General features: G+C 44.3%; 1 protein-coding gene across 3 annotated transcripts in view; it reads left to right on the forward strand.

Moving 5' to 3' along the window:
- Positions 1 to 6,075: 6,075 nt before the first annotated feature.
- Positions 6,076 to 15,689, forward strand: part of STAC (SH3 and cysteine rich domain) — a 127,510-nt gene continuing 117,896 nt past the window's right edge. For all 3 annotated transcript variants that reach the window (XM_055557270.1, XM_055557271.1, XM_055557272.1), the window contains exon 1: positions 6,076 to 6,330. In XM_055557270.1, coding sequence (XP_055413245.1) covers positions 6,220 to 6,330 — 111 coding nt within the window. In that variant the 5' untranslated portion in view covers positions 6,076 to 6,219. The remainder of the gene's footprint in view (positions 6,331 to 15,689) is intronic.

The raw sequence follows: 15,689 nt of genomic DNA on the forward strand, positions 1-15,689 counted from the left end.
GTGACCCTGAACTCAGAATAGATACCCAGAGCTCAATGCTAATGACTAACCAAAGGGGCAAAATCTATAAGAAACTTTAGGTATCTGCTGAATCCAAACTCTTCAGAAAGGAGATATTAATAATTTTGGAAATGCAGAAAAGATTCACTTTTGATATTGTCTATGCATTTGTCTGTAATGAATAGAAAACCTAAGTCAAAGCTAATATATTTGACCAAAATCATAGGACTAATAATATCAGGACCAGGCATTTATAAATATAAATATAAATCTTCTAATATTTATAGAAATCCATTGAAATAGGGATTGTTATCCCAGTTTGGACTTGAGGAAACCAAGACTGAAAGAAAGCAAATTAGTTGTCTAAGATCTCTTTGCTTGTGAGCAGAAGAGCTGGATGTTTGGAGTTCAAGGGCATGACCTTTCCAGTAGATGTAGAATAAAGATTCAAGCCACCCTCTTCTCACAGATTATAACCAACTAGGAGAAGCCCACACATGCTCTGTCTAGAGAAAAGAGGCAGATTTTAACCAGAAAGCAGCTACATGAGGCGCGGACCTTGTGCCCTTTTCTAAGCATCTCCAGTGGAAGATGAATTCCAATGCAGCCAAACGGCGCTAGACAAATACTATCTCCTCTTCACATTGTTGTTATTCTTATTGATCGGTACTTAGAGAAAACAGGGTGAGGATGCTTAAGCTGCATGTTAGTCACCCGACAATCAGAGTCCCCAGATTTAATGACTCACTTTGGTGCTGAGGAGAGGCCATTCCAGAGTTGCTGTGAGAGCTGCAGACTATCATTAACAGTAGGAGCTGCTGCTGTTGTCGTGTTAGCTATAAAAAATTTAAGTTTTGATTTCTCTGGGCTTTAAGGCAGGTTTTCAGACAAAGTAGCCAGAGCATAAGGCTTAGTGCTGGGATTCCCAGTATCTCCTTCACATGCTGAATGCCTAGTCTGTCTTGACTTCTTGGCTATCACTTTCAAAGTGTAGATGTGGTTATTATTTACTCTTAAGACAAACGAATGGAGTGAGCAATCCTTCATTCTTTTGTGGACTCTCCCTGTGTCCTCTAATAGGTCTCCGGCTCTTCGATCGTGTCGGTCCTTCCCTTTCAGTCCTGCTGCCTCTTCGCCAGATCTGGGTTCTACTGTTGTTTGGATATCAGCAGAGCAAAGCCCAAACTTGGCCCAGAATGCAGGAGTTCAAATCTTGAGTTCAAATCCTGTTCCCAAGCTCACTGTGGAATCTAAGTTAATTCTCTTTGCCTTGCTATGGTTTTGTAGAGATTAAGTGAACTAATATAGAAAATGTCTATAACATAGTAGGAGCCCAATATGTGTTAGGCATTGTTATTATCAACAACCTAATTGTCTAACCTGGTGCCCTAGTCATATATGTCATTACCCATGATGACTCAGATATATCAGACATTGAGAAACACTCCTTTATTGAGACCCACTTTCCTTTATCCCTGTCATTCTCCACCCCCAGGACATTCTGATGATCTTCCCTTTCCCCTTTACCTTGTTGTCCTTATTCTCCTTCCTTTGGCTGCACCGCACAGCTTGTGGGATCTTAGTTCCTCAACCAGGGATTGAACCCATGCCCTCGGCAGTGAAAGCACAGAATCCTAACCACTGGACCTCCAGGGGATTCCCTCCTTGTTGTACTTTTTTGTACCCTTCATAAGTTGGCTGTTTTAGTTAAGTAGTCTTGATGGTATCTTTTTACGTACTGGCTCTAGAAGAAGCCAAAGCCCATATAATGAAAGTCCAGTCTCTTTATCCACACTTGGAGCACAGCAATGGGAGAAGGTTGATAACATTATACACTCTTCTCCTTATCGGTGTTACTGCAAAAAACAGTTGCATGCAATAATGAGGAGGGCTTTGCTCTCTTTACAAATTAATGAATTAATAAATGAACCAGGAGAGGGAGCATCAAGTTTGTGAAGATGCATTTCTGCACACCTCACACTTCTACTCCCTTGATATTCAACAGTAACCAGAGTGAAATGGACCATGAAGGGAAGCTACAAAAATCACAGGGTCCTGCTCCAAGCTCGAGACTTATTATCTGCAACTTGAATTTCCCAACCTCTGGTAGAAATGAGGTCATCTTGATAGCCATGGCTGAAATGTCACCCCAGCTTCTAATGCAGGACCTCCATCCAGTTTTCTTTGAGGTCTCACCACAGGATACCTAGGAGTCCTGAAAGGATAACTCACATGGAGACGTGAAAAAGTCCACTTCTCGGGGATGTCAGCTTCATGAGGCGTCCTCTGGAATCACCACCCACTGACTCCAGTACATGAAGACCATCAGTCCTCTCCACTGTTAGGGCATAACTACTAAATATACCAATGTCCCCTTAGTACCAGGGCAGGGCAGGCTTTCATGACAACATAGGAGGCCTCTCATCATTCCAGGACTTGAACTCAGGCCCAGTAGCCTAGGTCCCAAAGTGGAAGTGGCCTATGACCCAGGCCTCAGGGCATCCTATTTCTGCCAGCAGCCCTCTCCCCACGGACTCAGACAAAGCGGTGTTCTGGCCGCCTGCACTCCTGATCCCAGAGACGAGCTGTGGACCTAACAGCCTTTGTGCAGACCCCCACCTCCCCAAACCAGTGAACACCATGTTCATTGATAGCGTGACTCTCAGTGTAAGATCCTCTCTCAAGCCATTGAAGACAAAATCCTTGCTATCTAGCAGCTTGTTTGATCTTAAATCCTACTGTTTTCTAGAAGCATCCCAGTCTTTCTCCATTCAGATTGTGTAGGACCCTTGGAGTAACAAATGCCTAGGCCATCTTAAAGATCCAGGGCTACAAGAGCAGTCTCCTTTTCCCATCAGCCAAGGGCTGAGGAAACAAGATGAGCACAGCGTGGTCCTGCCCCAGTGGAGCTCAGAGCCCAGTAGGAGGACAGGCAACTTTGCCATTGATTATTCAGGGAAGGATGCCGTGAGAACATGGCATTGGTTTGGAAACCTAAATCAGAAAAAAAGAGTCAAGGAAGGAGATTTCAAGAAGAATAAAGGTTTGGGGATGTGTTTTGAAGAACAAAAGGAGTTAGCTAAATAACAAAACGTGAGATGGAAAGGGGTTTGTGTGAAAGCAATACATGAGGAAAGGCTTGATTAGTTTTAGCAGCTATGGGTAATTCCACAGTCTTCTAGGAAAGACAGCTATTATTTATCAGACCAAAGATTTCTGTTACTAGGATGGGGGTACAGTAAGGAGGAAGGATGTACTAGCTCCTTTAACATTTCCCTCAAGGGGACCACATTTAAACTTAAGCTATTGGAGAATTACTAGTGTTAATCAAAGGTAAGCATTTATAAAATGAAGGATGACATTTTATAGCTGCTCTTCAATTCTTTAAAAAAAAAAATCTAAAGATGAAAAATGCCTTGTTGTAAGCCACAGTGTGCTTGCCCAAGAAGATTGGAATTTTCCTTGAACCTGAGGGCTTTACGTTCTCAGGAAAGCCCTCTCTGGTCCCACACTAGGTCAGACCTTGCACTTGTACACACTAGAGTCCTGTCCTGTTCTTTATCACAGTTCATGCAAAATGTGTCTGTGTGGGTGTGTGCATGTGTGTGAGATTCAGCTGTTCTACATTCTAGGAGTACAGTCTTCATCTGTTTTCTCTCTGCTCTATCATCAGTTTCTAGCACAAGTTCTGGCACAAAATACATGCTAGATAAAGATGTGTTGATTCTGCAGCTCCTGCCATTGTGCACTGTTCTGTTGTGATTTTCACTATTAGAATTTTGTCTCTATTGAGCAAACAAGAATTGTGTTATGAGGAGGAGAAAGCTAAAGTCATTCAGGTTAGCTGATATGACCTGGTCATATAAAAGATTAAGGGTCATGGGGGTATTTAGAGCTCTCAGAGCGAAGTGCCAGCTAAGAGGCTGTCACTTAGAACAGAAGCTTTCAAGTGATGTCCAGGATGAAAAGAATAATAAGTTTGTTTTTTCCAAGGGACATAAGCTATGGCAGACACACAGGACCAAATACATTATTCACAGGATCCAGTGCAAAATGCAAATGCAAGTCCTCTTGCTCAAAAAGTATCAAGAATTTCAAGATAGTGACAGAAGAGCATTAACACAAGTACAGGGCCCTTGTGTGACTGCACAGACCGTATACCCACTGTAATAGGGAAGAAAACATCTGACTCCATATTAGATCTGTTCCTTTTCACTTTAATCTTTGTGTTCTGTTGCCCAGGAGCTTAGTCCTGGTGGCCCTGCGCCTTTTGTAAAAGAATGTTGCCTATAGGCTGAAATATACAGGAGAGACTATTCTCAAGGCTCTGATCTTTAAGAGTCCATCCATATAGAGATAAGAAGTTGCAGAATAGAGAATAACATTTGCCTTGTTGAAGGTTTACATGAACATTGTGAACTATGTGGACTGCTACAAGAATAGAGAATTCTTACAACAAAAATTTCACAACAACTAACCATGCCCCTCCCTCAGGCTGCCAGTAAAAGTGCTTTGCTGAGGGCCTCCCTGGTGGCTCAGTGGTAAAGAATCTGCCTGCCACTGCAGGATACACAGGTTTGATCCCCGATCCGGGAAGATCCCACATGCCATGGAACAACTAAACCCATGTGCCACAACTCCTGAGCCTGTGCTCTAGAGCCCAGGAAGCAAAACTGTTGAGCCCTCATGCAGCAACTATTGACACCTGCGTGCCCGAGAGCCTGTGTTCCGTGCACCGCAACTAGAGTAGCCCCTGCTCACAACTAGAGAAAAGCCCTCAGCAATGCACAGCCGTAAATAAATAAATCAAATGATTTTTTAAAGTGCTTTGCTGAAACCCTGCAAGGAGTTTGGGGGTTTTGAGACATGAGCCACCTGTATCCTTGCAAAGCCCTCGAGTAAATCTTTCTCTGCCCCAAACTCCGACTTTTCAGTTTGTTTGGCTTCACTGTGCATTGGGCACACGAGCTTGCATTCAGTAACACCATGAAGCTGGCCTTACTTTATAGTTAATAAATAAAATCTGAACATGAGTTTATAGTTTCCTGTTAGAAAATTAAGCAGTTTTGTATGGGGGCGGGGGGTGGTTTAAACATCCATATGTATTTCCTCCCCTGCACATTGAGGTTTGTTCTTCAAAGGGTACCGGGTCCTTCTGCCCCTTTATTCCATGGGGCCATCTCTCTGTTTCCAAAAGATCTACTGAGACATACTGGTTTGCCCCTCTGCAAACAGCCCTGACATTCTTGCTATCTTGCAATACCCACTTACTCCACAGCTGAGAAGATTTGGCCTGGATTTGAGGCTCCACAGCCCAAAAAGCATGGATTTTGAAGCCAAAATGAGTTCAAATCCCAGCTCCACCACTTACAGTTCATCCACTTCGAGCAAATTAGTCTCTTAGTTTTCTCATCTATGAATGAGAATGATATTAATAACACCTAGCCTAATAGGGTGGCTCTGAGGATTAAACATGTAAAAAGTGTGACCGGCTTAACACATCGCACAAACCAAACGAGGGCACATCCACGTTTTGCAGTATCTCTCTGCTTCAGTCCAAAGCTGAAGCGAGGAAAGAGGAGCGCCCTCAGGCCAGGAAACCCCAGCTCTGCTTCCTCCGTCACTGAACCCTATAAATAACTTGGCTAAGTCACCGGATCCCGGCTCCCTGAGAGTCGCAGTTTCTCCGGGTGCGGGAGGAGGGAGTTGCTGCAGGTGGTCCCTCCCGCTGGATCATTCGGGCTTTGGTCTGAATTTTCCTTCTGCCTCCTAAAGCATCCCGGGACCGTGCAGAGCACCCGAGCTCGCCCAGCCTGGTCGCAGGGCCTCCCTAGGGCGCGGCCCCCTCCTGTTCCCCGCGGGGGCCCGCGCAGCCCCGCCCCGGAGCCACCCGCCCCCACCCACCCTTCTCCGGCTGGCGGGTCAGCCGGAGCCCACTCGCCCGCGGCCGAGCGGCAGTCACGACTGTGCGGTCGTCGCCGAGGTGGCCGCGGGCGCGGCGGGGCGGGCGCGCTCTCCCCCAGCCCAGGCGGGTGCCGGGGAGGTGGGCAGGGCCGGGGCGGGGGCGAGGCCGGAGGAGGGCGCGGCGGCGCCTCGGCGAGGATGGAAGTCCCCGGCCTCAGAAGCTGAGCGGGCCTGCGCGCGGCGGGGAGGGCGCTCCGGAGGGAGGCGAACCTCGCTGTTCCTCCGGGAGCCCAACACCGTTCCCGCGCCGCCACGATGATCCCCCCGAGCGGCGCCCGTGAGGACGGCGTGGACGGGCTGCCCAAGGAGACGGCGAGCGCCGAGCAGCCGCCCTCTCCTGCATCCACCGGCAGTCAGGAATCCAAGGTACCGCGCGCGCTTGCCCCGAGAGGACACAAACTCACTCCTCTTCCTCTCTGTCCACCTTTGTTTCCTCCCTGCTGGCGCTGGCGCCGGAGGCTAAGACGCGTCCCTAGTTCTCAAGGACTGTACTCCCTTGAGACTCGCATGTCCAGCAGGACTCGCTGCTAGCGATGCTGGACCACGTCGCTGGGGACCCAGTCTTCTTGTCCGCATGGCCCCGGGGCTTTGCGCTGGGCTCCTGCCCTGCGAGCACCCGCAGTTCACAGTGACTCCGGGTTCGGATCGCTTTCCTGGGTGGTGGTGGCGTGCTTGTTCTGTGCTTTGAACCTGCATGTGCCTAAAGCGCGTGTGGGTATTAGGCGGCTTCTGAAGGCTGAGGGACAGACAGCCCAGGACACTCCTCCAGAAGAGCTGGGGCATTTACGAACCAGCAAAGGGTCGCCTGTATCCCAAGGGCCTGAGACCCTTAGCCTAACCGGACTCATCCCTAACCTCGGATACCGCTGATTTCAGAAATTAGGAAAACGCTACCTTCTCGGGAAAGTTGATGTTCCTCTCGTGGAAGTTAATCCTCGAACTTAAACTTGCTTTTGTGAGAGTTACACTGATATACACAAAACCAACCCCGCGGCACTTCTGTCACTGTTACACTTACTCTGAAACATTCACGGGTGCCAGGCGCATGTTTGGAAATCTTGGAAGAGGATCAAGTAAAATGCGGCTGCTAGCTGTGCGATGCCAAATGGCATCTCAGTCGGGAGTAAAAACCATAAGATGGAGTTTGTAGTTATATGGATTCCTTAAGCGCAGGGCTCCTGGCTCTTTTTCCAGATCTCCTTGTGGGTTCCCTGGGTGTCTTTGGAATGTGGGACAGTTCTTGTGGAGGAATGAAGGAGAGGAGGATGCCAGTGTGGAGAGCAGGTCAGATGGGGCCAAGAAGAGTCTCGTCCTTTTCTGCCTTCACACCCATCCCTGGAAGCCACTGACAAATCAGCAGGATCACAAGCATAGCTAAGTGACTTCTATCCTAAGTGATCCTGCCCGCTGGACAGTATCCCAGCCTCTGAAAGTTAACTATCAAAGATGCTAATACAAGACAGAGAGCTTGGCATTATCTTTATTTTGGGGGGCAAATGTCTGACCTAGAACATGTGTGTCAACTTTTCTAAAACTTAACTGTAAACAGGAGCAAAAACCCCGCCTTCCAGAATCGAGAGGCAGAGAGAGATGACCTAACACCCACCCAGTACAGAGTAAGGACTCAATCCTGTTCACTGTTTTCCTTCCTGAGATAAGGAGATGGGACCCATCTCACCACAGACAATTCACTCCAAATGGGTCTCACAACCCACACACACGGACCACTGCCCCTCCAATCAGAGGTTACTGGCTCTCTAGCATTGTGTGTCATTGACGGTCCTTCACCTAAGTGATACGGGGTAGTGGGCACTTCACAGGTGATCTAGAATCCTGGAAATGAATGTAACTAAACTCAAGACTGAAACTAATAATCAGCTTTTTTAATTGGGCCTGTTGCTCTGCAGTAAGTATGTTCTGGAAGGGGCTTAGCATTTGATTTTACAGCAGCGTGGTTCAAACACACTGTATGGGCTTGCTATTTATAGATACCCTAATGTAAATTCTTTGGCAAAGCAAAGACTACATATGTAATACCCATCATTATCCACCAATTTATCTGGCTTATGGTTTCAGACTTGTACACGTCAGTTTTTCTCTATGTGTATTTATATATTCCTAAATTTGCTGTCATAGCTTAGATGTTCTTGATCAGTCGAGACAGGCTATGGGGGGTTGTCCATGAACCCCAAGAAACTGAATGCAAGGAAGTGTGACTGAATGCGGTATTTTTTTTGGCATAGTGTTTTTGATACTCTCCAAGGGGCCCATGCTTCTCAAAAGGGCTAAACTGTTTGATGTGGAGGCTGTGTGCAGTAGGGATCAGCAGGACGGCAAGAAACAGGAACAGAGGCAGGCTCTATTCATTCTGCACCAGGAGCACCGCATTTGAAGGTTTATTGGCGTTTACAAGGATCTTCCATCTGATGACGAGTGTCTGGTAGGAGAACATGGACAGCTAGTCATCCTGTATTACTCCCCTCCAAAGTAATCTGTTTGTCAAAATACCCTGTGGGACAGGCATGGTTCAGCCCCCCTGGACAGTAACCTTTCTCAAGAAGGACTTTTGAAATTCATTTTTTTCTTTTATTTTATTAAAGTCTGATTGACTTACAGTATTGCATTAGTTTTAAGTGTACAACATAGCGATTCAGTGTTTTTCTAGATTAATCGGCATACAAAGTTAACTCAGTGTTATTGACTGTATTCCCTGTGCTATAAACTGCACCCTGTGACTTACTTATCTCATAACTAATAGTTTGTACCTCTTAATCCTCTTCACCTTGCTCACTCATTGACCCCACCTCCCTCCCCTCTGGCAACTACTGGTTTGTTCTCTGTATCTATGAGTCTGTTTCTGTTTGGTTATATTTGGTCATTTGTTTTGATTATTAGATTTCACTATACATTTTTAAAATAACTTTTTTTTCTCTCCTGATAAAAGTAACAACTACTTTGTGGAAATTTGAAACGTCCTGAAAAAAAATAAATAAAGAGAAGGAAAAAAATCACCCATTAGTCACAATCCAGAGGCAATTACTCATAATGTCTTGGTTGTATATTTGCCTTTTTTCATTGTTTTTTTATATTTACCCAGTTGAGAGAACAATGGTAAGCATCTACTGAGTGCTTGGTGGGTGTCAGACACAACTTGACCCTTCATCATAGCCCTGTGAGGGACATTGTGCTGTTATTTCTGTTTCATCGATAGGAAAGGGAAAGCTCAGAAAGGGTAGGTGACTTCCCCATGATTGTATAGTGACTGACACAGCAATGACAGGCACCCGGGCCTCATGACTCTGGAGAACAAGTTTTTGAGCACCATGCTGCTGTCTGTCTTCTATGCCCGTGTCCATCTTCCATTCTATACTGTTTCACCTAACATTCTAACCAAGTATTTCGTATGCCACCAAAAGCCATTTGCAACTGTGTTTTGTTCTTCTCAAGAAATCCTTGAAAATAAATTGAGCCACATTATCACATGAAATGATTAAAGACCAACTCTTATGCGGCTTCTTTGATTTTGCTACTCTTTCCCCAAAAGTATATTTACGGAAGTGATTAAATGGAACTTCACAGAACCATCTGGAAAACTTGACCACGACAAACCCTTTAGTCTAGAGGGGCCATTAGAGAAGAATGATAATGATTCAGTGCCTTGAGCACATAAAATGTTTCTGGAATGCCATTTTCTCTGCAGATTCCTCGGAATTCTAAATCAAATATAAGAATTGAAAACACTGGAGATAATCTACTCTGGGTATTTTTTAAATAATGGATAATTGTATCATGTAAATTTATTTTACTATGGAAAACTTCAACACACACAAAAGCAGAGAAAACACTATGAAGAACCATCATGTACCTAATCACTTGGATCTACCAGTTATCAATTCATGGACAATCTTGTTTCATCTGTAACCCCCACCAGTACCTCCACCCTTCCTTACACACACTGGTTCATTTAAAACAAATTCCAGGCATGAAGGGTCTTTCCAGGTGAGAAAAGAATCTGCCTGCCAGTGCAGGAGATGCAAGAGACATGGGTTTGATCCCTGGGTTCAGAAGATCCCCTGGAGGGGGGCATGGCAACCCATCTAGTGTTCTTGCCTGAAAAATCCCATGGACAGAGGAACCTGGCGGGCTACAGTCCATAGGGTTACAAAGAGTCGGACGCGACTGAGCATATGTGCACACACCAGACACCAAAGCATTTCATTCCTACGTATTTACAGTTGCATCTTTAAAGAATAAGGGCTCTTTTTGTAAACATGAGTACAATCCCATTATCACATACTGGAGGTGTTTTAAATCACGGGTCAGTATAGTCTTTGGAGGTCTACGTATTGTCTTTGGAATACCTGTGAACAGCCAGAACTTCAAAATTGCTCATGTATGTGTATATGTGCATCATCTAGGGGAGAGATCCATAGCTTATACCAAATCAATAAAATGCTCATAGCTTTCCCAGTTTATTTAAATCTTCTTTTTTCCCTCTGTTGAGTAAATAGAGGCCCAGAGAGAGGCAGTGCTCAGTCATGTCAGACTCTTTGCGACCCATGGACTGTAGCCCACCAGGCTCCTCTGTCCATGAGGATTCTCTAGGCAAGAATACTGGAGTGAGCTGCCATGCCCTCCTCCAGGGAATCTTCCCAACCCAGGGATCCATCCCAGGTCTCCTGCATTGCAGGCGGATTCTTTACTGTCTGAGCTACCAGGAAAGCCCAGGAATAGTGGAGTGGTAGCCTATCCTTTCTCAAGGGGATCTTCCTGACCCAGGAATAGGACTGGGGTCTCCTGCATTGCAGGCAGACTCTTTACCATCTAAAGAGTAAAGAGGAAGAAGCCAGGGAAGCCCAGGACCTTAGATACCCCAGCACAGTTTCCTTGGAGTAAATTCCAGTAAGCACAAGTTACAGTGTAGTTTATGAGGTTTTGTTTTTTCATAAAATTAGTTGAGTTGAAAGAGTTTCAAAGCCACTAATGAACCTCATCCCTCTATCTTTCCACTATCTCAGAAAGACCACAATCTAATTCATTGTCTAAGTGTTTGACAGAGATCATTGAATACTAAGAAAAATTTCATGTTTCAGCATCCTTTATTGCAATGAATGTCTCTTTTTATACTGATTTATTGACAATGGCAATGGCACCCCACTCCAGTACTCTTGCCTGGAAAATCCCATGGGCGGAGGAGCCTGGTAGGCTGCAGTCCATGGGGTTGCAAAGAGTCGGACACGACTGAGAGACTTCCCTTTCGCTTTTCACTTTCATGCATTGGAGAAGGAAATGGCAACCCACTCCAGTGTTCTTGCCTGGAGAATCCCAGGGACAGGGGAGCCTGGTGGGCTGCCGTCTATGGGGTCACACAGAGTCGGACACGACTGAAGAGACTTAGCAGCAGCAGCAGCATTGACAATGTAGAAATCTTACTGGAGTGTCACATGCAGTTTGGTATGGATTCCCTTTGTCATCACTTATATGACACAAACTCACATTTTGATGATGTGAAGGGATTACAGGTTTTGAGGACAAATAAACAAGCTTTCAGATCTGTTCTTATCCATATGCCATCTTTGTGTCCACTGGGAAGCTGCCTAACCTCTCTGAGTCTCAGCTTCCTAAAACCTAGAGTAAGGATGCTGATTCCCTATTGGCATGGGTTTTTTGGTAAGGTCTGAGAATATGTAAAACACCCAATATGTTGAAACCCTTTGTAAGCATAAAGCATTGTTTACTTTCTCTTCCCACTTCAAATTAGATGACTCTGTCACTGGCCAACAGCAAATTTCATCATTGGAAAAATTTCAGTAATCAAAACTGACATTCTAATAGTATAACTGAGTTTTCCTCCCTTTGCACTTCAGTTATACTGCTGACTCAGTGAGATTTCATCTTAGCTGTGTTGCATCCCCAAGAAGCTAAGCCATAGACTCCCTGGCAAGTGACTTTGATTTTGAAAGGTTATTATAAGCCACCTAGGGCCCCACTGGAGCCATGGACCAAAGTGTCCGCTCGTTCCAACCTGGATGACCCTCTAAGCTAGCAAGAAGCAATCCCTAACAATGAAGATGTGCCCTGCATCTCCCAGAAAAGTTTCTGTGTCCATTAATCAGAAACTATTTATGGATTGCCTACTTTGTGGCCAGCTAGCCCATTACATACATATGAAGCTATTATTGATAGGAATTTAACTTCTAACTTCTACTCGGGGGGAAGATGAAAGAAAATGGAACCCTGGCCTTGCATTCAAATCCCCTGGCGAGTCCAGAACATAGGCTAGACCTGCTAAATGGAAATCTGTGAGTGAAGGTCCCAGGAATCAGTATTTTTGTAAAGCTTCCTTGTACAGCTGAATTTAAGAAACACTTGTCTAGACTAAAAAAACTATAAAGTGTCAAAGAAAGCAGGATTTTTCCCCTTCCAACCAAGATACTTGAAGGAACCATTTGTATTTTCTATCCCTTTTTCTTCGCTTCCCATTTGTACTTTAATCCAAATGATGGCTCTAGCAAAGGCAATCTACTGTTTACTCCCTTCTGTCAAAGAATCCACGTGTCGCTCAGATGTAGCTAGATTTATGGGATTGACTATGTCCGTATTATTTTCATGATTCTAAAAGTAATAAGTACTAAATGTAGAAAACTGAAAAGCAGAGAAGATATAAAAATGCATTTATCACATAATGACCTAGGCATGGACTTCCCTGGTAGTTCACCTGGTAAAGAATCCACCTTCAATGCACAATACTTGATTCAATTCCTGGAAAGATCCCCTGGAGAAGGGATAGGCTACCCACTCCAGTATTCTTGGGCTTCTCTGGTGGCTCAGACGGTAAAGAATCTGCCTGCAATGCAGGAGACCTGGGTTGGATCCCTGGGTTGGGAAGATTCCCTGGAGGAGGGCATGGCAACCCACTCCAGTATTCTTGCCTAGAGAATCCCCATGGACATGGGAGCCTGGCAGGGTACAGGCCATGGGATCACAAAGAGTCTGACATAACTGAGCAACTAAGCACAGACCTAGACATAAGAACTGTTAGGTTTTTGGTGTATTTCTTTACACACCCACACACATTTTTGAAACAAAATTGAAATGATGGCTTCCCTGGTGGCTCAGCAGTAGATAATCCACCTGCAATGCAGGGGTTGCAGGAGATGCAGGTTTGATTCCTGGGTCAGGAAGATCTCCTGGAGGAGGTCATGGCAAACCACTTCAGTACTGTTGCCTGGAGAATCCCATGGACAGAGGAGCCTGGTGAACTACAGTCCACAGGGTCGCAGAGTCTGACATGACTGAAGCGACTTAGCATGCATGCACACATACATAAATGCATGTTATATTTTTTCTTCTACATAATGTTGTACATAGTTTTCTTGTACTCTCTGTTTAAGTATTGAAGATGGTATATTTCATTGCTGTACCATATCTATTTCATCAGTCTCTTCTACTTATAGTTTAGATTCTTAGCTTTCATGCTTTAAACAATATTGAAATGGGCATCCTGATACCTCAGCATTTTAATACATTTCTAATTAGTGTCATGGGAAGTAGATTTACTAAGTCTGGTTATAAACACTTCAAAGATCTTTTATTCTCACTGACACAGTGCTCTCTAGAAAGATATAGCATACCTTTTTTTCTTGTAAACTTTTTAGTGAAGTATGACATCATACCAAAAGGTATACACATGATAAGATTACAGATTAATGAATTTTCAGAAAATGAATTGCTGATTTGTATGTAACCAACACAAAAATCAAGAAATAGAATGTTATCAGTACCCAAGAATCTCTCTCATACCCTTTTCCGTCACTAGCCCCCCAAAGGTAAATAAATTTTTGACTTCTCACAATGTAAATTAATCTTCCTTATTTTTGAACTTTATAAGTGGAATCATACAAAGTATACTCTTTTATGTCTGGTTTCTTTCACTTAGCATTATGTTGTGAGATTCATCCATGCTATCACATGTAACATAGTTTTCCATTTTCATTGCTGTATAGCATTCCGCTATGTAAATAGACCACTGTTTAACTGTTCTGTTGATGGTGGAATTTGGATTGCTACTTGGTTTTGCCTGCTAGAAGGTGTACTGCTTTGACCATTCTTATACATATTCCTTGTGGCACTTTTAAGTGTATACCTGGGGGAACATTGCTTGGGTTGTGGGGTATGCCTAAGTTGATAGTAGGTACTATCAACTTTCCAAAGTATCTGTGCCAATTCATAATCCCAGCAACAATGAAGAGGAGTTCCATCTGATCCTTTCCCACCAACATTTGCTATTGTCTGTATTTCTCAGTTCAGCCATTCTCATAGGTGATTAGTGGTATTGTGCCGTGATTTTAACTTGTATGTCTCCAATTAAGCATTTTTAATACATTGGGGCACTTGAATGTCCTCTTATGAATGTCCTTTTATTCAAATCTTTTGTCTATTTTCCTATTAGGCTATATGTCATTTTTTAATTGGTAGGAATTCTTTACATATTCTAGATCCAAGTACTTTTAGAGATAAGTATGTTGTAGGTATCTTTTCCCATCCTGTGGCTTATCTCTTCTTTTCTTAACAGAAATTCTTTTTTTTTTTTAATCTTATTTATTTGTTTATTTATTTGGCTGTGTCGGGTCTCGGTTGAGTCACAACACTCGGGGTGCTCGCTGCACCATGCAGGGTCGTCACAGCGCACTGAGTCTGTACTTACGGTGCTCGGGCTTAGTTGCTCCACAGCACGTGGGACTTTAGTTCCTTGACCAGGGATTGAATTCGCATCCCCTGCATTGTGAGGCAGAGTCTTAACCACTGGACCGCCAGGAAAGTCCCCAAAATTCTTCTTCAGTGAGGTCACTTCGTTCATTTTCTTGCTTACGTGCTTTTTGTGTTCCCTTTGGAGGGAGGAGCCTGGTAGGCTACAGTCCACAGGGTCGCAAAGAGTCGGACACGACTGAGCTACTTCACTTTCACTTTGGAACCTTGGCCTACCTTGAAGGCATGAAGGTAGGCCTTATTCTCTTACATTATTTCTTGGGAATGCTATTGCTTAGCCTTTCACACATCAGTCTATAATCCTTTTGCAGTTGCCAAGGTGTGAGGTGGGGGTCAAGATACTTTATGGCACTGCACTGCCACCTTTGCCGTAAATCAGATGGCTGTGTGTTTGATTTATGTAGAGATGGCTGTTCTGCCTCATTGGTCTATTTGTCTGTCCTTGTATAAGGACTGCATTGACTTAAATATAATGACCTTATTAAAAAAGCATGGTATCAAGCAGAATAAGCCTTCTGGCTTTGCTCTGCTTTTTCAAAACGGTTTTGGTTATTTGGGGCCCCTGACATTTCCATATATTAATACATTAATACTGGTTAGATTCAGCTAACCAGTTTCCACCAAAGCACCTGCCAGGATATTGGTTGGGGTTGCATTAAATCTGCACATCCATTTGGAGAGAGTGGACATCCTCCTCCTATTAGTTCTTCCAATAATAGTGCCCACTGCGCAGCGCTTCCATCAAGTGCCCCAGGGCATCATTCCCTGAGAACCTAATTCTGTGCTACTTTTTTTCATTTGAGGGATTCTCAAACCAAGTTGTGTTGTATAAATTTAAACTTCAAACCTATGTGAAGGCAGATCCATGATCATGACTCCCAGGGAATAATTGTTTGTTTGTTGTCCGCCGTATGTCTTTACTAAGATTCCTTTCTCATTGACCTGACCTGATCTGG

Source organism: Bubalus kerabau, chromosome 20 (assembly GCF_029407905.1).
Source record: "Bubalus kerabau isolate K-KA32 ecotype Philippines breed swamp buffalo chromosome 20, PCC_UOA_SB_1v2, whole genome shotgun sequence".
In the NCBI taxonomy this organism is placed as follows: Eukaryota; Metazoa; Chordata; class Mammalia; order Artiodactyla; family Bovidae; genus Bubalus; species Bubalus kerabau.